At 48.2% G+C, this 22871-nt stretch overlaps 1 protein-coding gene across 3 annotated transcripts in view; it reads right to left on the minus strand.

Annotated features, from left to right (window-relative positions):
- Positions 1-3819: 3819 nt before the first annotated feature.
- LARP1 (La ribonucleoprotein 1, translational regulator) overlaps positions 3820-22871 on the minus strand; it is a 53564-nt gene continuing 34512 nt past the window's right edge. The window contains exons 5-19 of one of the 3 annotated variants that reach the window (XM_049647937.1): positions 21828-21956; positions 21644-21751; positions 21283-21445; positions 20237-20381; positions 17346-17520; positions 17072-17241; positions 14814-15206; positions 13877-14000; positions 13548-13753; positions 12984-13090; positions 11947-12098; positions 8358-8502; positions 6694-6803; positions 6371-6498; positions 3820-4855 (exon numbers count right to left, since the gene is read on the minus strand). In XM_049647937.1, the coding sequence (XP_049503894.1) occupies positions 4646-4855; positions 6371-6498; positions 6694-6803; positions 8358-8502; positions 11947-12098; positions 12984-13090; positions 13548-13753; positions 13877-14000; positions 14814-15206; positions 17072-17241; positions 17346-17520; positions 20237-20381; positions 21283-21445; positions 21644-21751; positions 21828-21956 (2465 nt within the window). In that variant the 3' untranslated portion in view covers positions 3820-4645. Of the gene's footprint in view, positions 4856-6370; positions 6499-6693; positions 6804-8357; positions 8503-11946; positions 12099-12983; positions 13091-13547; positions 13754-13876; positions 14001-14813; positions 15207-17071; positions 17242-17345; positions 17521-20236; positions 20382-21282; positions 21446-21544; positions 21752-21827; positions 21957-22871 lie in introns of all 3 variants that reach the window. The other 2 variants (XM_049647936.1, XM_049647938.1) reach the window with 2 other exon arrangements.

The following is a 22871-nucleotide window of genomic DNA, read 5'->3' on the forward strand; positions in this document are numbered from 1 at the left end:
GTCTCAAAATTCCCAGCAGATCATGTGAAAGTGAAAGGAATGGAAAATAAACTGGGCTCCTTTTAATGCCAGTAGATGCTTCCGTTTCTTCCTCTCCATTACATGCCTAGTTCCAGAACTCCTGATCGCATGGCATCTGGGAGCTACTGCAGTGCAATTAAACAACTGGTGGTGGCCAACCTCATGAGCATCCCTACCAGGCTGTGAAGTGGGTCTGTCTTCCTGTCCCCAAGTCAGTCTGCAGAAGCCCTGGTTCCCAACTCCTAAACTCTACAAAGGCCACTGGAGGTTCTAAAGTAACTGCCCGCCTCAAGAATGGCGGAATTCTCTGGAAGAACATTTCTGACGGGATGCTCAAGCACCAGGCATGGGAGACAGCTGTCAGACTAATGGTTAAGGAAGGACACGCCTCACTTCTAGTTTTATGTACACGTAGGTCAGACTGGCACGGAGAATGTTACCGCTGCCAGCACCTGGCCTCAAGAGTCAGGGAAAAGCCACCAACAACCCAGGGGCCAGTCCTCAGTAGGCTAGGGTGTGTTCATCATTCCATCCTTTCCCAGCTTCAATCCTCCGGGCTCAGTGGCTGACCTGGATTCCTGTAAGGCCAGAGTGTTGACCTGTTTCTCCTCTACTCTGGCAGGGATGTCTGTTCAGAGAGGGGCTGTGTTGACCCTCCACAGGGAATCACGGCAACCTTCCTAATGATCTCCTTACAAGATGCCAGGCCACAGCCAGAGGATGGAAATCCTGAGAGTGGGACAAGTGTGCAGAAACCCTGGGATTCTGTTGGACTGGCATCTCTCTGTTCTCTAGCACTGGCTATAGCTGCCATGTTTTAAGACACATGGTGGACGTGAATTCCAGGCTGGCAGACGCTCTCAAAACCACGGAGGAATTCCTGGATGAATACATTCCTGGATGTATTCACTAGCAGCCTCTGGAGCCCATTCCCTGGGCAGATTCCCCAAAAGCCCAATGGCAGAGCCCTGCAAAGCTTTCATGTACACATCCTGAGTGCAGGGTTCCCCTGGATCTGAGGGGGCCCTAACCAGGCTCCATCCCTCAACAGCTGTACCCCAGATGGGAGACCAGCCAGTACTTTGCCTTTTCAAGTTTTTATTTTTATACATTTTTTTTGTATTAAAAAGAAAAGCATAATTACCACAAATTACAAAGGACTAAAGCAGGACTAGAATAATGAATGAATCACTTCAGCCTGGAAAGCAGATATTCTCAATAATATTAATGTTATAATACAAGCTCATTCAAGTATTTTACATTTTTTTTTTGTCCTTTTAAATGTGATATCCTAGCACATGGTAAAGATAATGTACTATGAGCATAAGGTGGAACCTTCTCCGCAAAGCCAGATGACAAGTTTTCCTCTCCAGTGAGAAATGGGCTATAAGTTCTGATCTTCTCTGCCTCTGCCATCAACATGGCTGAAGGAGAGGGCGGGGGCTGGGGCAAATAAATCCAGGGACCCTTCCAGACAGGATACACTTTGGGGTCCCACTCAGGAGGGCACCAGACGACCCAGACCGTTGTACCCAGGCTTTTTGGCAAAAAAACACCCTCACCCGCCCTAGCTCGTCTTCCTTGCCCCTCCTCCCCACTTCTAGGTCCTTCTGAGCAGCTTACTTTCTTTTGTAAAATCAATCATCAGGAAAGGGGAAAAAAAAAAGAGCTACAATGGAACAAAACAAAAACGTTAACAACTTTGACATGGGGGCTCGGCACCTGGACCTGAGCCCCGGGGGTCCAGGCTGGGGCAGGCCCAGGAAGCCCCTCTCTTCTGGTAGTGCATCTGCTCCCAGATTCAGGAGAGGGCGAAAGAAACCGGCCCCTTAGCAGGGCTGAGGCACACAGACCTTGTGATGTTTGATGCCCAAAGGTCGTCCTGGTATGGACCGATCGTGGAAGGGTACAGGATGAGCAGAAGGGTTTGGGCAGGCTGCTGCTTTGTGTCTCAGGTCTTGGACCCCCACAGGAGGGTGGTGGGTGTGGAGCGGCCAACCCTGATGGCTCTGGCCGCTCCCGGCATGCCTGTCACAGATACGTCGGTCCTAAATTCAAGTGTCTTCAGAAAGTGAAGATGTAAACTACTCTTTGCAACATTAACTCCTAACATGTTACAAAAAAAGAAAGAAAGAAAAAAAAAAAAGCCCTCTCCCCCCCCATCCTCAGCCTACGTTGAGATGAAGTCCTCACCTCCCCACCCCAAAGGGGCTTCCTCCCTCTGGGGTGTCTGTGGGAGGATCAGGGAGGGAATGGCAGCCCCCTGGCCTGGGAGTAAACTCAAGATAAGAACAGCCTTTCCCCATACCCCCAAGGCTTCCTTGTGCCCCCAAACCCAGCAGAGGACAAACACTGAGGTTCTATGGTGCTGGATACAGTACTGGGCTGAGCGACCCGAAGCAAAGAAGGGGGATAAAGGGAAGGAGGAGGGGGTGCAGGAGTCCAGTGTCTGGTACAACGGGCGGCAGGCACCAGACTGGGCAGGGAAAGGCCTCAGATCCCACTTTTAGAGCAGTGACCAGACACACTCATCCTTGGCTTTCGAGACAACTGGGTAACAGGAACTGAGGTGGGCTCCCCACACAATAACCACTGGGAGGGCAGAGGTGGGAGAGGGCACAGGCTGAAAGCAATGAGGTGCCCGTGACAGAGGGCAAGCCCTTGCCAGCCTGGGATACTGTCTCCGACTCCCAATCTTCGGGCCCAGCAGAGGAAACAGTTAAAAAGAGGGCCAATGAAGTGTCAGCAACTGAGCAACACTACCATCAACTTCTCTGTGCTGCCCGGTCCACACTGGGGGTGACTATGTCATCACGCCCGCACCCAACACACAGCCCAGTCTGTGTGGGTCAGTCCTTCGGTCACCCTCCCTAGCTTCGGATGCCAGTAGACTCCAGCCAGTCCATTATCACTCACAGCCCAACCCAAGCAGTCAGTGGCTGGAGAAGAGAAGTCAGGTATACTCTATGTCCACATATACCTTCCTGCCGCGGGGCTTCTCCAACTGGCAGGATTCCCCCCAGCCCCCAAATCCTCCTTGTCCCTCGTTCCCAGGCAGGGTCAGTTGGAGGATGGGCAGAGATGGCTTGCAGAAGGGGGATGCAAGATGGGGAGACCCCACCAGACCCCAGGGAGAATGGCATCCTTCTCCACCTTTGATGAGACAGAGCCTCCTCGAGGCCTCAGATCTTTCAGGGCAACGTATTTCCAAGCCTCAGCTGCCAGGTGTTCACCTTTCCCCTTTGAGGTTGGGGAGACGGTCAAGCTGAGGCCAAGTGTGTCCCAGATCCAGGCCAATGCTCTTCTTCAACAGTTTGAAGCACGCTTGGCCTTGGGGATCCGAGGGCAGATGAAGGGTGTCACGGCAGGACGGGGCCTGTCGTGAAGCAACAGCAAGCAGAGCGAGGACACGACAGTGGCAGCAGTGTATAGACACAGGACGTCAGCTTCGAACGATGCAACAGTAGGGGTATTTCAGGCAAGGCTCTGATCTGAGCCGCCCCCAACCCTCTTGCCTGTAGGCAGGAGGCACTGTACATGCAACTCAGTCCAGAGAAAGATTCTAGCCAATCCAGCCCAGGCACATCCAGAGAAGGTGTGAGCTCTTCGAGTTGACTCCACCGAGGAAAACAGGCATTTGGGTATTTCAGATTCCCGCTCCACAATAAGGCAACTTTTAAAAAAATATTATTTCCAAGAACAAAACAAAACAAAATCCAAGGGCAGGGGAAAGACATCACTTTCTGTGGATTAGGTGGGGGTTTTCTGATTTATTTTTTTGGTCTTTTATGGTCGATTTTGTCTTTTTTTTGTGGTTTTTTTTGTTTTTTGTTTTTTTTTTTTTTTGTTGTTGTTTTTCCATTTTTCCAAGGATGGAAAGGTCAGAGAAAAATAAAATAAATCATCTTTCAATAGTCTTTTCTGGTATGAGCAGCGTCTCTCTGGGCTGGGGCGTAAGGGGCATAGGGAGAGGGGAGTGGAGAGAGGCTGAAACCTTCCCCCACTCCCACTTCTAGATCCTTTGGTTTCCTTCTCCCAGAACATGGCAGAAGGGCATGGTGGGGACAGCAGGGGGAGAACATGGTGATGGTAAGCCCCAGATGATGAGGGGGCTGGTGCTCGTGGGGCCCAGGGACGCTGCCAGAGCCTTCCATGGGACAGTGCTGGGCAATGGGGCCCACAGGGCCTTCTTGTGGGCTGCATAGTTGGTTGAGGGGGAGCAGGAGGAGGCTGTGGGTGGGAACCAGGGTTACGGCTTACCAGCCGTGGGCAGGGCTGCAGAGTGATTTTGGTAATCCAGACGAACTATCAATAATTTAAAACTTGATATATATATATATATATATATATAAAAAAAATCTCCCCCCTTTCCCTCCCCCCTTAGAAGAAGCTAGGATGTGAAGAGTCATGGAGAGAGGAGGGGGAAGGGGGTGTGTGGAGGCTCCTGCCCAGGGGTACCTCTGATAGCCCAAATGGTGTACATGTTGCTACTCAGCACAAAGGCCCATGCTAATGACTCTAGGCCTGTCCCTTCTCTGTCCCCTCTCCTGGGACTGGGCACCCCCATGGACTCTTACCCAACCCCCCATCCCCCCCTCCAAAACCCCAGGGCTAAGGGGCTTTTTCACTTTCCCAAAGTCTGTGTGTCCGAGTGCTGGCTTGTCCATTTGGCATCTTCCCGGACGGGCTGGCCAGTGGGTGGTGTGGGGGGTTGGCTGATCATGGTGGAGGGCCTGCTGGAAGACTGGGAAGGGCACCGCTTCCTGCCCTCACCGCCGCCACCTCCTGCCGCCACTGGGTGTCGTTTGTGGTTGCCCTCCTCACCCATGGGGGGCTGTAACAGAGGAGGAAGTCACAGGTGACCAGGGGCCACTACCCATACCCCTTTCCTTGCCATGGCTGGCTCTCTAGAGACTTCTTACCTCCAAATGCAGATAACAGTTATAACCTTAAAAACTAATTACCAGTTTATGAGGCACATCTCCATGCCAAGATGCCAAAGACCCATGCTACTTTATGCACAAGAACCCACTCAGGGAGTCTACACCACCCTTTGATGGAGACACCATCATCCCATTTTACAGATGAGGAAAGTGAAGCACAGAAAAATAATTTGCCCAGGGCTGCATAAATTACATAACTGGTGGAGACAAGGCAGGACTAGGCCCATCTATCTAACTCTGAAGCCCAGGCCTTCACCCACACAAGTTTCTGCTCTCCTCTGAGAAGGGATCGCTTCTCAGGCAATGATGCATGGAATGTGACAATATGCAATATGCTAAGATGTCTCAGCTCAGAAGGCCCACATGCTCCTGGGCTCTGCCTTATCCCCTTCCAGGCCAGAAAGAGGACACTGATCTAAGAGATCATGATCCAGTCTGGCCTTACTGCTGCCAAAGGTCTGGTGACCTCAAGGACATTTCCTTCCCTTTCTGAGGGTCAAAGCTGAGCCCTTCTAGTCCCACTTCCACAGGTCTTCCCACTGCAAGGCTTCTCTGCACACATGCCCCTCCAACCCCCAGAGGAGGAAGTGCTTAAGGACAGAAAACAACAGATTAATCTTTATACTGGGAGGCCTGAAGGGCACTGCCACTATCTAACTGGGTGGCTACGGGTTTCCATTTATCCACGGGTACAGCAACTGTAACAATGAACTCTGCCTCCTTCACCACATTATAAAGATTAAAATGAGGTCAATATCAAGTGCCTAACACAGCCCCTGGGACACAGTAATCACTCAATTAATGGCAATTTTTTAATAGATGAGAGGACTATTATTGCTATTTGTCTTTTGGCTAAAAGGTTTCAAGGGAATAAGATGACTGGTACATCTCTACTATATTATAAAGTCTTTGAAAGAACGAGTCTCACTCATTTCTGGAGTCTCTGACTGACATCCATGACTCAAAGCTACCGCTTCCCTGATTATACCCAGTAGCAATAACCCTGACCCACCACTGGATGTCACCATTGAGTCACCCGCTCCAAGAAGACAGGGGTTGTGTTGGTGCGGGGTTGGAACTGGCCTCTTCCAGAAAAAGCAAGTACGTTTACTAGGGCACTCATCGCAGGCTAACCAGGGCATACTAAGATAAAAGAGAGCATTATGATGGTTTAGCTATAGGACCATGGGAAGGAGGGAGGAGCAACTTGCATAATCCCCTTCAATTGGCTGTCAGTGTCCACTTCTCACTCTCTATTTTACAGGCAAAGAAACTAAGGCCAAAATGGGGGAAAAGGGTCTCTGGGCTAGTGGCATAGCTGGGACCAGAACCCAGGTATCCTGACCTCTGGTCCAGTTTTCTTTCCAGGACAACGAGGGTGAGAAAGACAAGAGACTTTCACTCACATCCACTCGGAAGTCTTCGAGACGTCGGAATTTGCCGAGGTATTCTTGAAGTTTGGGGTCAATGTCCAAATTTTTGGCTTTGGAATATTTCAAGAAGGCCCAGAACTTCTCCAGCCCATAGAGCTGGCCTACAGGAAAGAGGAGGCAGAGGTGGAGAGAGGTAGAGAGAAGCGGGGCTGATGAGGAGTTGAGAATTAAGAGGTTCAGGTGAGCGGGAGGTGTGAGGTGACTGACACACAGCCAGACCCAGGTGGCCCCGGGGAGGGAGGAGGGAGAAAAGGCCTAGATGACTGGGGCTTGCAGAGTCCAACTCTGGCTCTCACCAGCTTCATAGTCCTTCACCGTCTCTTCCTGAAAATCCTTGAAGATGTCTAGCCGGAACTTCTTTTCCAGGCCATAACTGTAGTATCGAAAAAGGCACTCCAAACCATATCTGTAGGAGAGCACAAGTCAGTGAAATCAGGACACAGTTTATTTGTAAAACTGGATTGCACCTGCATAATAAATGAATGAGGAAATGGTTTAAGCACGTGGATTATTGAAAAAATGGTAAAAAATCCTTAAGAAGGCTAACATTTAACGTTAGTCTAAGTGGGTCTAGCAGTTTATGGTTTGTTTGCCAGGGGTCAGCAAACTTCAGCCAAACAACAGCCCTCTGCCCACATTCAATTGCTGTAAGAGCAGAGCTGAGTAGTTGCGACAGAGACCCTATGTCTGCAAAGCCTTACATATTTCTTATCTGTCCCATCACAGAACAAGTTTGCCAATACCCTGAGATGAGCTCTCCACAAAGTCACGTGACCATGTCAATTAGCAGGTTTGTTTATCTGACTTCAGAAATTTTACTTTTAGGAACATGTCAAGGAGGTGACCAAAAATACATTGTTTCTATTTTACAGATGTACAAAACTGTTCATTAACATTATTCAACAAAACTTAAATGTCTTAAAGAGACAGTTAAGAAAAATAATGTAAATCTGTACAACAGAATATAAGCTATTAAAAATTATAACGTATGGGGCCCCTGAGTGGTTCGGTCAGTTGAGTGTCTGACTTCAGCTCAGGTCATGATCTTATGGTTCGTGGGTTCGAGCCCCGCTCCGGGCGCTGTGCTGACAGCTCAGAGCAGCTGGAGCCTGTTTCAGATTTTGTGTTTCCCCCTCTCTCTGCCCCTCCCCTGCTCACATTCTGTCTCTCTCTCTCTCAAAAATAAAACATTAAAAAAAATTATAATGTAAATACACACTGATGGATACTGAGATGCTTATGATATATCACCAAGTGGAAAAGACAGGTTTCAAAGTGTTACATCAGAATGGGCCCATTTTATAAACAAATATGTAAATTTTACATCTACCCATGCATACAAAGTCTAGAAGGCCACACACTTAAATATATTAACAATGGTTATCTCTGGGAGTTGGAATTTTCAAATGATCTTATCTATATTTTCTAAACTTTCAGCAAAAGGTATGTAAGAATTTCTGTAAGAAAGTTTTAAAAGTTAAATACTTTAACAACGTGGAAACACGCTCATGCTTATAAATGGTAAGATACAAAAAGGCATTCATGTGATGATCTAAATACATTAAAAAGTACGGTACAAATTATTATTTAATAGAAGTTATACTTTGGGAACAACAGTAGGGTGGTGGGAGACTATAGGTATGTCCTTGCTCACACAAGCAAATATTTTTAGGAAAGCCCCTCGGGATTCTGACCATGCTGGCTCTCTGTGGAGAAAGCAACTAGATGGCATGGGGACAGGGATGAGGAGACTTCTCACTATATGACCTCTGTCCTCTTTGAATTTTGAACCATGTAAACATATTACTCATTCAAAAATAATCATGTTTTTATAAGGCAAATGTGTATGCAAAACAGATTTCTGGTTATAGCTCTGGAGGCAGACCCACCAGGAACGCTTCAACTCCCACAAGACCCGCCAGCAGCGCCCCCCCGGCCACACTCCTCACATCCTGCTCACCTGTAGCCTTCTTTGGCATCCTCCAGAGCAAGCTGCTTAAACTCCTCATACATCTTTTTGTTGAAGTGATCTCGGAGGAAGAAGGACCAGAAGCGGAAGAGAGTGTTCATCTCCTGAGACTGGCCAATGCCCAAGCGTTTCCGCTCTGATTGGGGACAGAGGAGGAAAGACCTTTCAGGGCCAGGCTGCCCGTGTTGAGGGGACAAATGCTCCTGGGGTCAGACTTTGGTCCTTTCTCCTGTCCCCCCCAATTCCCTTGCTCATCCCCTGTCCTTTCAGTCTTTCAGGAGACGGTCATTAAGCGCTATTCCGTGTCAGGCCCTGCTGCCTTGGCAGCAGGGCCTGAGCCTCGCCACAAGCAGGTGGCATCAGCTTCTAAATCAGGCCAGCCTGGTCTAGCTCTTCATCTCAAATGCTACTGCTCTCAAGTGTAGTCAGAATAAGGAAAAGCATGAACAAATAATCTGACAATCCAACAAATTACACTGATTAGTCATCACCAACAATTATTTTAGGAATCCAACAATTACAAAATGGTACCATTAAAAATACACAATACCAAAGCACAAGCAACACAAGAATAGATAAATTTAGTATCATTAAAAAAACTAAAAGGGCACCTGGGTGGCTCAGTCGGTTAAGCATCCATCCGACTTCGACTAGTTCATGCTCTCATGGTTTCTGGGTTCGAGCCCTGTGTCAGGTTCTGTGCTGACAGCTTAGAGCCTGGGGCCTGCTACAGATTTTGTGTCTTCCTCTCTGCCCCTCCCTGACTCACACTCTGGCTCTTTCTCTCTCTCTCAAAAATAAATAAAACATTAAAAAAAATTAAAAACTAAAAACTAAAAACCTGGGGTGCCTGGATGGCTCAGTTGGTTAAGCGTCTGACTCTTGACTTTGTCTCAGGTCATGATCTCACGGTCATGATGAAATCGAGCCTCGTTTCTGGCTCTGCACTGATCACGGAGACTGCTTAAGAATCTGTCTTCCTCTCCCTCTCCTCCTCCCCCACTCGTGTGCATGCACACTCTCTCAATAAATTAAAAAAAAAAGAGAGAGACTAAAAACCTCTGTGCTTCAAAGAACACTATCAACAACATGAAAAATCAACCCACAGGGTGGGGAAAAAGTATTTACAACTCATGAATCTGGTAAGAGACTTGTACCTAGAATCTATAAAAAACTCTTATAACTTGTTAATAAAGGCAAATAATAGTCAAAAAATAGGCAAAGGATCTGAATAGACATTTCTCCAAAGGTATACAAAGGGCCGATAAACACATGAAAAAAATTTTCAACGTTATGGCTTCCAGGAAAATGCAAATCAAAACCGTAAGGAGGTATCACTTATCACTTCAAGCCTATGAAGACGGCTGTAATAAAAAAGACAGACAATACCAAGTGCTGGGAGGATTGGAGCAACCAGAAGCCCTATATACTGCTGTCAGGAACGAAAACATGGTGCCCCCACTTTGGCAAACAGTCTCACGATTCCTCCAAAGGTTTAAACATAGCTATCATATGACCCTGCAATTCCGCTCTTCTATCCAAGCTAAATGAAAACCTATGTCCACACAAAAACTTGTACATGAATATTCACAGCAGCACTATTCATGACAGACAAAAAGTGGCAATCCAAATGTCCATCATCTGACAAACAAATAAACAGAACAGGCCATACCCATAATAATGGAATATTATCTGGCAAGGAAAAGGAATAAAGTACTGACACCATGCTACAATATAGATGAAATGTGACAACAGTATGCTAAGGGAAGAAACCAGTCACAAAGAATGGTGTGATACAGGATTCTATCTATACGAAAAGCCCACAAAAGGCAAACCATTCAGACTGGTGGTTGTGCAGGCCTGGAAGGAGCTGTGGGGGCGGGGATGGGAAATGACTGGTCAGGGGCACAGGGTTTCTTTCTGGGGTAATGAAAACGTTCTAAAATCGATTCTGCTGATGGACGTGCAACTCCTGAATATACTAAAAGTCACAGCACCTTTCACTTTAAATGGGTAAACTGTATAGTATGTGAATCCTATCTCAATAAAACTGTCATACACAAACGCAGAGGGAAGTAAGGCAGACGAAAGAAGCACTTAGCAGCCATGTTTTGCTAAATGAAAAGAGGTGAGGCAAATTAATACAAGGGAGCATTAAGACTGCTTCTGTGGGGGGTTGCCTAGGGCTCAGTCAGTTGAGTGTCTGACTTCGGCTCAGGTCATGATCTCACAGCTTGTGGGTTCGAGCCCCAGGTCGGGCTCTGTGCTGACAGCTCAGAGCCTGGAGCCTGCTTCAGATTCTGTGTCTCCTCTCTCTCTGCCCCTCCCCACTCACACTCTGCCTCTCTCAAAAAATAAACAAACATTAAAAAGAAAATTTTTAAAGATTGCTTCTGTGGGGCCCCTGGGTGGCTCAGTCGGTTGAGCGTCTTGACTCTTGATTTCTTTCAACTTAGGTCATGATCTCATGGTTCGTGGGATCGAGCCCTGCGTCAGGCTCTGTGCTCATAGCACAGAGACTATTTGGGATTCTCTCTTCCCCTCTCTCTGCCCCTCCCACTGTTCTCTCTAAAAAAAAATTGGGGGGTGGGGGGTGGGGAAGATTGCTTTTGAGCATCTTTACAGCCAACCTGACAGAAATCTATAGTTAAAAGACATTTCAGGAGCCAGGTGGCTCAGTCGGTTGAGCCTTCAACTCCAGATTTCAGCTCAGGTCATGATCCCCGGGGTTTGTGAGATCAAGCCCTGCAATGGGCTCTGTTCTGAGCATGGAGTCTGTTTAAAATTCTCTCTCTCCCTCCTCTGCCCCTCTCCCCCACTCACTCGCTCTCTAAAAAATAAAAAAAAAAATAAAAAAAAAATAAAAAAAAAAAAATCTCATGGCATCTGGGTGGCTCAGTCAGTTAAGCCTCCGACTTCGGCTCAGGTCATGATCTCACGGTTTGTGAGTTCGAGCCGCGCGTTGGGCTCTGTGCTGACAGCTCGGAGCCTGGAGCCTGCTTCGGATTCTGTGTCTCCTTCTCTCTCTGCCCCTCCCCCACTTGTGCTCTACCTCTATCAAAAATAAATCAATGTAAAAAAAATTTTTTTTAAATAAAATAAAATAAAATAAAATCTCATTCTGTGATAAAAAGAAACACATGAGAGTATCTAGAAAGCTTATTTCCCTATACCATCTTCTAGAGCAGGGGTCAGCAAACTCTTTCCCACAAAAGGCCAGAGAGTAAATGTTTTAGGCTTTACAGGCCAGATATTGTCTCTGTCAAAAGTTCTCTTTCTTCTTCACAACCACTTAAAAATGTAAAAAAATGCAAAAAATGTAAAAAAAGGTAAACTTTTGATATCTTTTTTATTATCCGTAGAGGAAGATCAAGGAACAAAATATTCTGAGTAGCAGATTCTTTTAGCTTTCTGTATTCCCAACTACATGGCCTGAGTCTAGCTCCAATCCTTCTTGTTGCAATGTCGTGTCACTTTTTGATCTAAGGTCAGAGAAAACAATCACCTGCTCCACCACCCTTACACTCAGATCTAAGTAGTGGACCCAGAGGCTCAGCCCCTCTGCCCCTGTGCTTCTTACCGTTAAGGCAGCGCCTACGATACTTGTGGTAGACGTGTTGTGTGAAGCCATTTTCCTTGAGCAGCTCGTGGGAAGGATGCTGGAACTTGGGCAATGACTGAGGGGTACAGCCATAGCTGCCAACTGCAGGTGTCCCTTCTGAGGGGCTGGAACTAGAGGTCAGGAAAGAGACAATGTCACCAGGTTCCCTGGAGCAGCTAGCCATCAGTTTAGGAGGGGCCCCTCTGGTCCTTCCATCAGCCAAGATCTAGCTTCTCATAGGGCAGCAAAGAGACCCAAGTACTGTGCTAGGTCCTTAACTTACATCCACGGGCCCAAATCACTCTTTGCACAGACCTTTGGTGTGTTTTACAAAGCAGTCAGTGAGGCTTACAGAGACTGGGAGACTTGTCCTGAGTCACGGGGCTGTTTAACATCCCAGATCGGCACAATGCCCAAACCTGAGCTTCTAAGCATTTATTTATCCAGAGTCCACATTCAACTTTCTTTGATAAGCTATTATGGTTTAATCCATCTATATGTTTTCTTTAAAACCATGACCATTCTCAGTCTGTGCCATCTTTGCAGGGATGCAGAGTGCATATATAGGTCAATGGCTTCCAAACCTTGCTCTTGAACAGAGAACACTGGGACAATTTTCCTGGGGCTGGGGGTTGGGGGATGGGGGAAGCCACCTAAACCCTACCCCCAGAAGCTGAATCAGTAGATCGAGGGCAGGGCCCACGAATCTGTATTTTTATTTAATGACCGCCCCATCCTGGGGCAGGCAGCAGATACACACTTTTGAAATCATTCACTAACATTCTCTCTCTGAAGACACTCTGGTCCCGTGTAGATGCAACACCACTTCTTTAGGAAAATCTTCCCAGGCTCTGGATAAAGTTCTCTAGACTCCTCCAGATTTTTGGGTTTAGATTAACGGTCCCTTTCTTTAATTTACAGACCGAAGAGGTTCGTTCTTCCTGGTCCCATCAGCTGCTTGGCTTTCCCACCCATCCTGCAGTCGGCCTCATCTCTCCTCCCCACTGCCCTGGCACCTGATGGAAGCAGTCCGGGGCCTGTGCTCACGGGAATCCATCACCCAGCCCACATGACTCTCCAGGGGCGGGTTCGAGCTGTGTCTTGTCTTCCTTTTCCGAGGCATCTGCAAAGGCCAGTCCAGAATTTGTTATTAATCGCACTCACAGAAATCTAGGAGCACCAAGCACTTGTAGGACCAAGACCTCTCATGTGTGTGAGTTATTTCACAATTTACAAAGCATTTTCATATCTATTCTCTCACACGATGTCCACAATTATGAGTCAGGAACTGGTATGCCTATTTCACAGGTGAGGAAATTGAGGCTTGGGAGCCCTAAGGACCCACTCCTGGTCCATCTTCCTGAGGCCTTATCCTGGCTACATGGAATCACCACTCCCACACCTGGTCCCGTCTTCAGATGTGGCCACTCGATCCTGGGGAGGGGGGGCCCAGCTGCCTAAGAATACAGAGCAGGTCTGGGATCTGGCAGTCTCCTGGCTTAAGCAAGGGTAAAAAGCAAAGCACGGGAAAGAGGTGAAGTGAGCCCAAGACTCTTAGCAGCCCGGCAGAAGAGCCTCACCTTGGCGTCTAGTGTCCGTCCTTCTTTCACTACTGGGTAAAACCGTGATGTCTGACTTGAGTCTTTGAGCTGTGGTGTCCGGGGAGTGCGGGGGGTCCTGGCGTTGCGGTAGTTTGGCGACTCCGGGACAGTGGTTGGTAGAGAACGGGCGATGGTGGAAGGCTCAGGAGCACCAAACAATTTGTTGGCCAGGGCATCAGTGGGAACTGCAGAGGCAGAGCAGGCCAGTAAGCAGGGGTAGGCCTGTGACCGTCTGTCCCTGGAAGGCTCCCCGTTGAAGGGCTGCAGACCCTCCCACCCAGGCCAGGGTTCCAGGTGTCACCTCTCACCTTGCTGGAAGCGAGGTGGCCCAGGAGGGACCTCCTGGTTGGGATCCACGGGGGGCTCTGGGGTTAGTGTGTCAAACTGCTCCCGACTGATCATGTTGACTTTCTTGAAGTTCTCAACTTCTTGCTGCAGAGGATACAAGATGGGTGGGGAGAAGAGGTTAGTAAGAAGACTGCCCCAGCCTGTTTAGGAATCGGGACCTGCAGGAAGTTGCAAAGGGCAGTTCCCACGTCCACATACGTGGAATTCTGGTCCCTAGGCTCTCAGCGGCAGCCTCCCCACTCCCCACCCCCAGTTACCAGGGCACGAGCGTGCCCACCCAGAAGGGGTTAGGGCCCGCCCGGCCCTCTCTACGGCAAGACCGAGACGAGGACTTCAGCTCCCCGGAACTCACTGCAGACCCCCGACCTGCTTCTCACCACTGTCTCCTCACCTCCACCAAACACACCGCTACCTGCTCCACAGGCTCCCCTCAGGCCCACCTACCACCACACACAGTCGCTCTGTAAAAACCTACAGAAAGTTTTGACTGTTTCCGGGCAACAGTGATTTTTAAAAAGCCTGTCTTTTCTCTATCTTCTCTACTCAAAACAAGTGCCTTAAAAGGCCTTTAAACTTTTATATGGGCCTAAATATTTGAGACTAGAAGTGCCAATCGAATCTTCATTCTCTTCCCCACTGGCATCTGGCTGACTGTTACAACCTTAAACGCAATGCTCAGCTGGCACAACAGTCATCTCCTGCTCTGGCACAGCTTACAAAGTGTTTACATGTCTCTTCTCACCGAATGCCCCAGCAGGGCATCCATCACCACCCCCTTTCCATACACGAGGACAACTGAGGCTCTGTGCCCAAGGCCACACCGCTCATCAGCCTTCCCCTGTCCCACACGCTACAGGTACCCCAGGCTCCACCCCCAGTGCCGTGTCTGAGCCTCACCTTGATCTGGGAATACTCAGGTTCGAACTTCTCAGTCCACAGGTCCTGCTCGTAGTAGAAGAGCCCGTCGTTAATGACCTTGGCCAGCTCGGCGCTCATCTTGGCACGAGAGGTGTGGTTGCCAGTGCGGTCCCCCCCGGGGTGCCGGCGCATGTAAGGTGGCGTCTGGGTGACGATGAGGATCTTGTTGACATCCCGGTCATCGATCTCATAGTCAGAGTCCTCATCAGACCAGGCGGTGAAGGTGTTCTTCCTCCCATCCATCTGCTCCATCTCCTCGTCAAACAGGAAATCCAGTTCCTCTTGCTCATCCTGCTCCTTGGACGTCAGCTGCTGAGCGGGCAGCTGCGGAGGCAGAGAGGTCGGGTGGAGGAACCTGGGCTCCTCGGACTTCTAAAATGGGGACAGACCAAGGGGAGAGGGAATCACCAGGGCGCCCTCGGACCGGCCTCTGTAGCTGTCCGCCGAAGAGAGAGGCACTGGCCATGCCACCAAGCTGCAGCTGTCAGCTTTGGAGCCAGTCCCCTAGGACTCCAGGTTTCTTCTCTCCCGGCTCACAACACAGTCACTCATAAACAATGAGGTGACAAGTTCCCTGCAGCCACCTGTGCTCTCATTTACCTAGCCTGGGAGTGAGCACACAGCAGAAGTTCAACAGGTTGATCCATCTGTTCCATCTATCCAAAATCTAAGAAAACGGAAGCTTCATGAGGCAAGGGCCACAGCTGCCTTGCTTTTCATCATATCCCCAGTACCTAGACTGGGACCTAGCAACAGCAGATGTTCAACTATCTGATGAGTGAGCAAGCACCCACTGGCACCAGGCCCTGAATGAAGAACCTAAAAGCAGAATAATGAACAAGACACAATTCTTGAACTTCAGGAGCTCACAGTTTAGTGGGAGAAAAAGTCAAACAACCAGCCAGCCAAGTGTAATGTGGTATTGGTAAAGACTAACTATAAATAGAATTTGTGGAGTACATAGGGAGAAGCACTTATTAACGAACTAGAGGTGGGGACAGTCAGGGAACGCTTCCGGGGAGCTGTAATTACTGAAGGATGAGTGTAAGTAAGCCAGGTGAAGGCAGGGACCAAGAGTGTGCTAGGCAGGAAGAACAGCATGTTCCAGATGCAAGAGACAACAAGGTGCTTTCAGCAAAATATTTCAGACCGTTGCTAGACTGAATTTATCTGAGACTTTGGCGCAGAAGCATTTGTCTACCTCATAATCTATATCCAAAAAGTCAATTCCATGCTTTGCAAAAAGCTTCCCATGTAAACTCCAAACCTACTCGATTTTAAGGTTCAAACAGGCCAGGTGCGAGTGGGGCTCTGCTCTGGAATGGGGGCTAAGCCTGCCTGTCTTTCCAAAGCCTTCACAGTCTGGAAGCCTGGACCTCCTAAAGGTCCTCAGGACTCCGGCCTGATCCCTGACACTCTGTGGTCAAAGGATCACAGCCAGAAGAGATAGGGAAGTTGGGGTTTGAACAAGAGGGCGACAAGGGAGACAGTCACAGTGGCACAATGGAAAAGGGGGCACAGAATTTCAGACCCCAAAGTCCAAGGTCATCTATGAAGCCTCCTTACAAGCCTCAGACCAAAGAGATCTTTAAGAGGAGGTGGGGGATGGGACAGAGCACACATCCGCTTCTGGAAAGGGGGCACTCATTTTAGTCGGAAATGGAAACCGTTCTCTAACAGTGGACTCAATGCACACTACTGGCATATTGCTTTATAATTTCTAGAGCAGTCTAAGCCCTCCTTTCTTTCATGTGAAGATGGGAACACTAAAAACTTGAGATATTAAACGAGCTGCCCAAGGTCAACAGCCATCGGTGACAGGAGACTGGTGCTCTAGTCTAGACTAACGCTACATCCAGGCCGTGTGTCTGTTTCCTCTCCCTTCCCTCTTCAGAGGGCCTGAGGGGCTTATACAGGGGACAATGAGGACACACCTGGGCATTAAAGCAGCCCCAGCAAATTTAGATGGGTCAAAAATAAGAGCCAAACATCAAGAAACCTGGGACACTGCTGCCAGGGGCTGTATGATTTCTTCCCATGGAAAATCCCACTCAGCTAGGGCTATCCTGAGCAGTGGTCCTCACTGGAAAGGGAAACAGTCCTACCAGCTTTCCTGCAGTCACTGCTGACCTCAGGTCACATCGCCACCTTGAGCCACCCAGCCTGCCAGCTAGCCCCTCAGAGCCCTGTACCCAGGCGATATCCCCTCTCCATGCTCCAGCCCACGTCCCACACACCTTGGGTCGTGCTGGGGACGGCCGCGGCCTCTTCTTCACTTCAATCCAGTTCTCAGAATCCAGGTCAGGCAGGCTGGCAGACAGGCCCTTGGGCAGTGTCTTCAGGTTGCTGACCTCCTCTGTTTTGGTTGGCACTGGGGTGACTGCGCGGGGAGAACCAGGTGCAGACTCTGAAGGGTGGAAAGGTGAGACCCTCAACCTTCTAGTCCTCTTGATGCCAGTTGGCTGGGCGACAAGGACAACAGGAAGGCACCTACAGGTATGCAGTACCTACCTGTCTCCTTCTGGTAGTGCTGACGGGGCACAAACTCGGGGCAGTTGAGAAGCTGGGAGAAATCGGTCTGGGAATAATCCACTATTGGGGGACCAGGAAGAGGCCACTTCTCCGGCTCCTCCCTCCTGCGCACTTTCTCATCAACGATCTCCACCACCTTGCTGTCCTTTAGGGCCTGCAGGAGAGAAGGAGGGAGACGATGCAGAGAAAAGACTTGGACAGAATGAGATTTTTGGAAGCTGGCAGATGAAGGACTGGGCCCCACGAGCTCAGGCAGGAGTCTGGTGCTGGCAGGGGTATAAGAAAACTGGCACCATCTTCCACAGCTGGTGGGCAAAGGAGCTGTGCAAACTTGTAGGAGGGTACCAACATGAAAAACCCACCTGCCCCCTGACCTTGCCATTCTGCATCCAGGAATCTGCCCCCAGAGAAATACTGGCACAGACAGTTTGGGGAAAGAGGCACTCTCCTATTCTGCTGGTGAGAATGCAAAGGCCAACCTCTGGAGAAAAGGAATCCGGCAATTTGCCCTTTAGTGCAGGCTTCTCACTTCTAGAAATCTATACCAAAGATACGCTGGCAAATACACGAAAAGATATATATGCAACTGTAAATAAGAATGAAGAGCATCTTCCTATTATGTACTACTATGCGGTCAGCTCCCAGAGTTAGTAAGTGAAAACAAAAAACAGGTGAAGAAATACAGGCACTATATGCTGTCATTTAACTAAGAAAGGGGTAGGATATAAATACACAGAGAGACTTTTACTTAGGTTTTTTTTTTAATGGAAGGATTCAAAACAAGTTGCCTACAGGAAAATAAAGGGAAAAAAGTGGAAGTGAGAGAATTTTAAATCAGACTTCTAGGAATATACCATGTTGACTTTGAACCATGTAAATGTTTTACCTAAATGTAAAACAAATCAGAAATTAGAGGGGAAAAAAGCAATCCCTAAAACTCGAGAGCAAAATGAAACTAACAAAACTAATACACATCAAGTTAGAGACATGACCACACAGAGATTATTTCAAGTAATAACTTGAAAATACAGTCATTTGAGTGTATAAAAAAAAAACACCTGTTTTTAGTAGTAGAGGTTATTATTACAAGAATAGGTTATATAAATTGTTGAATAAAACAAATGAATAATTATGTTGATGTCATCAGCAATTAGAATTTGGGGCACAGGATAAAGGAATATTACAAATAGAAGATAGTTGGGGTTGAATAAAGATCCTGTAGTCCTGAACTGTAATGGAAAATATCAGTAGAGGGGTGCCTGGGTAGCTCAGTCAGTCGAGTGTCCAACTCTTGATTTCAGCTCAGGTCATGATCTCACGGTTGGAAGGTCAAGCCCCCTATCAGGCTCTGTGCTGGGTGTGCAGAGCCTGCTTGGGATTCTGTCTGCCTCTCTCTCTGCCCCTCCCTGGCTCACTCTCTCTCAAAATAAATAAAAAACAAACTTAAAAAAAAAAAAAAGAAAATACCAGTATTATCTCATGATGCATAAAAACAAAAAAAAAACAAAAACAAAAACAAAAAAACAACTCCAGAAACAATGACCAATCAAAACAGCAACAATCAACTCAGACTGTAGTATATAAATACCATTTCCCCAGAAGAGAGGACCTAGAATTTCTTGAAAATATGGCCAATCCCCTGAGGCAGGAAACGCACAAGATGAACCAAGGCTCCACTAGCCAAAGATGGGACAATTTGATTCAGCATATGAACTGCAATGGGTTGAAAAAACTGCAGTATGTTTGAATTCACAGGTTTCAACACTGTAATGGTACTAAAAGATACTAAAGGAAAAAAAGAAAAAGAAATAAACAAAAACAAAAAACAAAACAAAACAAAAAAACAATCCCAAGCGCCAAACCTTTAAAGCTATTAGGATCAACTCATAATTCTGAAAACTGGTTAACAAAGGAAAGTTCAAGCATTTATCCGCCCTTTCTGTACAAACCATACCTCTTGGTAACTGAATAGCTGATGAGGCAAAGTTTCTCCTTAAAGAGGTATTCCAGGTAACAAATGAAGACAGATTGACAGAATTAGAATCTTACCATTTTACAATCCCTAATGAAATACCAGACAGTCATCAATAGCAGCTTCTAGCACAAGAGAAATGAAACGCTATGTGCCACCTGAGAGAATCTATCATGATCTTTACTCTCGACGAAGACGGGAGGAAAACCCCCCAAACCTGAATCTTGAATCTGATCAGGATTCTGGACCACCAATTTACAAAAAATTTGGAATATACACGAATATGCTAAATGACACCACTGTGTCCCATGAGAAACTCGACAAAATACACAACCCAGTTTATTGAAATAATAAACTGCAAGGAAAAAGAGAAGGGAAGGGGAGACTTAAGACAACATATGGGTCTTGTCTGGATCCTGAGTCTCAGTTTTGACGAGTGGGGTGAATTTGCAACTGGCTGGGTATCTGGACATATGAAGGAATTAATACTTGTACATGTGATAATGACATGGTGACTAGGTTTTTAGCAGGTATTTATCTTTTTGAGATAAGTACTGAAACGTGGATGAAATGTCAGGTTACCTGACATTTTCTGCGAAGTAATTTGAAAGAGGAAACACAGATGGGGGATAGATGGAGTAAGATGGGCCATGAGGTGGTAAGTGCTGAGGCTGGGTTCATACCATGCTGTCTACTTCTGAAATATCTGCAATTTTCCATAATAAGAGAGAGAGAGAGAGGCAAGAAGGGAGGCAGAGAGGCTGGCCAAGCCCTGCGACTTTAGCAGAATTCATCAGATGGGGACTCCTCCAGGGTTTTTTGCCGTGGCCCAAACTCTAGCTCCTTAAGTAAGGACCTTTCCTTCCCCTGCACCCCAGCCCCAGGAAGGGAGACCTACCGCAAAGATGAGTGAAATGTCAGTGGTAAGAGCCTGCACTCGGTGGAAGGAAGCAATAAGGGTGATGGGAAGGAAACCGTCAGCATCCATTTTCCGTCGCAGGAAGAAGTCTCGCTCTAAATTGTCCACGCTGAAGTAGTATTCACTAGGTGGAGGGGAGAAGACAGATGATTGCTACAGCATCATTTAGGAGTCTGCCTTTCTTGTTCGGAACACCCCGGCCACTGCACATAGCCTCTGACCGACCCTGACCCTACTGAATGTACAATTTTGCAGGCTGAAAAGAGATGCTATCTTTTTATGGCTCCCTAACCATTCCCCCTGCCCTTCGGCTTCTTCGTATGCCTGGCCAAGCCCTCATCTTCCTTTAAAACCCAGTTCCAATGTTATTGGCCACTTTCTCCTCTGCTCCTAAAATACTACTGCACTTTACTGAAATGATCCACCTCCTTGTATGGCTCCCCCGACTGAGGGACCATCAGAGTGGTTCAGAGCTAGGGTTTTGCCATCAGACAGAAATGGATTCAAATCTGTGCCTTGAAATACTAGCCATGAAACTCTGGGCAACACTCTGGGTCTGTTTGTTCACCTACGAACTGGAGAGAAGACCCAGCTCGTAGGAACAAGATAGCCGCAGGACTAAATAAAAGGATGCCTAGAAAGCACTTAATAGCAAGCCTTGCTAACTGTGTGGACTCCTTAGGTGTTTGCTAGCGTTCTAACCGTGCTGCCATTATAAACAGAAGTGCACAAAGGGCTGGACTCTGGACACTGCCTCTCCTTTTTGTTGTGATAATTTTAAATTTTCTTTAGGCGAATATGGTATTACTTTTGCAATAAATATTACCTTTATGAAAAATTAGCTTTTATTATGAAAACTTAGCTTTTAAAGGATGAGCAGCGGTTAACTTTTTCAGCTCCAGCCAGGGGCAGGCACTGTCCCTAGCACCAGAAGGACCTGCCCATCCCTACTCTGCCAGCAGCCACCTCTGACGGCTCCCGGGCCCCTAAGCATCCCTCCAGGAAGAAGGCTCCTGTCCACTCACATCTGGCGCTTGATGTAGTCTTTGAGCAGTTCCTGGTCCACGCTGTAAAGCTCAGTGCTGCTGACATTGTCAAAGTAGTAGGTGATGTTGTTCATGTACTTGGGGGTGCGAGGCCCCTCTGCACCATCAAACTTTCGGTAGCCAAACTGGTAGTCAAAATGGGCTATGGGGGAAATGGGCGCCATAAGGGAGAGGAGAGCCCTGCCCGCCGCCCCCGCCACGCTCCCTCGGACATCCCGGAGCCCAAAGGGGCCTCACGTACTTCGAGTGCCACCCCGGCCGCGTCCCCGGCCGCGACCACGCCCCCGTCCACGGCCACGGAAGGAAGCCCGCGCCCCACCAGCCCCATCACTCTTCACACTCGATGTCTCATCCTGGTCGTGCCAGGCAGGCTCCGGTTTGGTCTCTGGTTGCCAGGCTGGGGTGGGGGGGGCCATGGGCACGGGCACGTAGGTGGCAGGCTCAGACCCTATGGGGAGAGGGGCGCTGGGTCAGGCTTGAGGGTGACCCCCATGCCCAGGCCCTCCACAGTGGGCGGCGCATACCTTTGATCTCCCCTCGGTTGGCAGGCGTGTGCCGTGGCTCTGGCGGGCGAGCAGGGCGCGAGACCAGTTTCTCTCTGGGCACTTCAGGCTTCATGTCTATTTGCAATGGAACCCACTTGTGTTTGTTCCCTGGAGGACAGCATGGGCACATGAAGAAGGCTTGAAGGAGAGGTCTCTCCTAGCCATCCCTACCCCCAATTGTTCTTTGCTGTCTCGAGCAACAGACCTGATTCACAATTTGATGACCCACATTAGACCTCATTTTCACCTCTAAAATAAGGAAGCCATGGACCTCAGTGCGACAGACACTCACAGCTGACTCCTAATATCAATTTCTCCATGGTCAGAGAACCCTTTCCGGAGCCAGACGCATGGCTGCCCAGAATCAAGACTGCACTTCCAGGCTCCCTGTAGACATTGTCAAAATTCTGTCTATGGAGAGCTCTGTGAAAGTAGTCCATTCCAGGCCGAGTCCCTAAAAGGGAACTGCTCTCCCCTTTCCCGTTCCTGCTAAGTGGAATGAAGAGGGAAAGAGTGAGCCATCTTGGATGAAAAGAGCCAAGACACCACAGCAAGATGAAAGGAAAGAAATGGTTGCCATTCTAGGCCTGGCCTACTTACACCCAGCTGTCAGATGAGAGAAATGAACTTCTATCTTGTTTAAACTACTGTTACTTTGAATCTCTGTCAAAGCAGCCAAACTTGTACCCTAAACATCTTAGCGAGGGCAATGGAAACTCTTGTTTTAAATGAAATCTTACATGGGACAGCAATACAACAAGATACATTAAGATTCCTCTGAGGCGGGGACCTCATCTGTCTTGTGTACTGCTGGAGCCCAACTGCCGAGAACAGGGCTTACCGGATGCTTGTTAAGTAAGAGAAGGAACTGATGGACAGCAGGCGGAAGTGAAGATTGCTGGCCCGGTGGCCTACACCACTCAGCCTCCCAAGGACTTCTTGGGGCTCCTGAAACTCATCCAGCAGCCCCGAGTTCTGATACTTCACAGTTCTGCCTACACACTTCTCCCAAGCCTGTTCCAA

Source organism: Panthera uncia, assembly GCF_023721935.1.
Source record: "Panthera uncia isolate 11264 chromosome A1 unlocalized genomic scaffold, Puncia_PCG_1.0 HiC_scaffold_17, whole genome shotgun sequence".
NCBI lineage: Eukaryota > Metazoa > Chordata > Mammalia > Carnivora > Felidae > Panthera > Panthera uncia.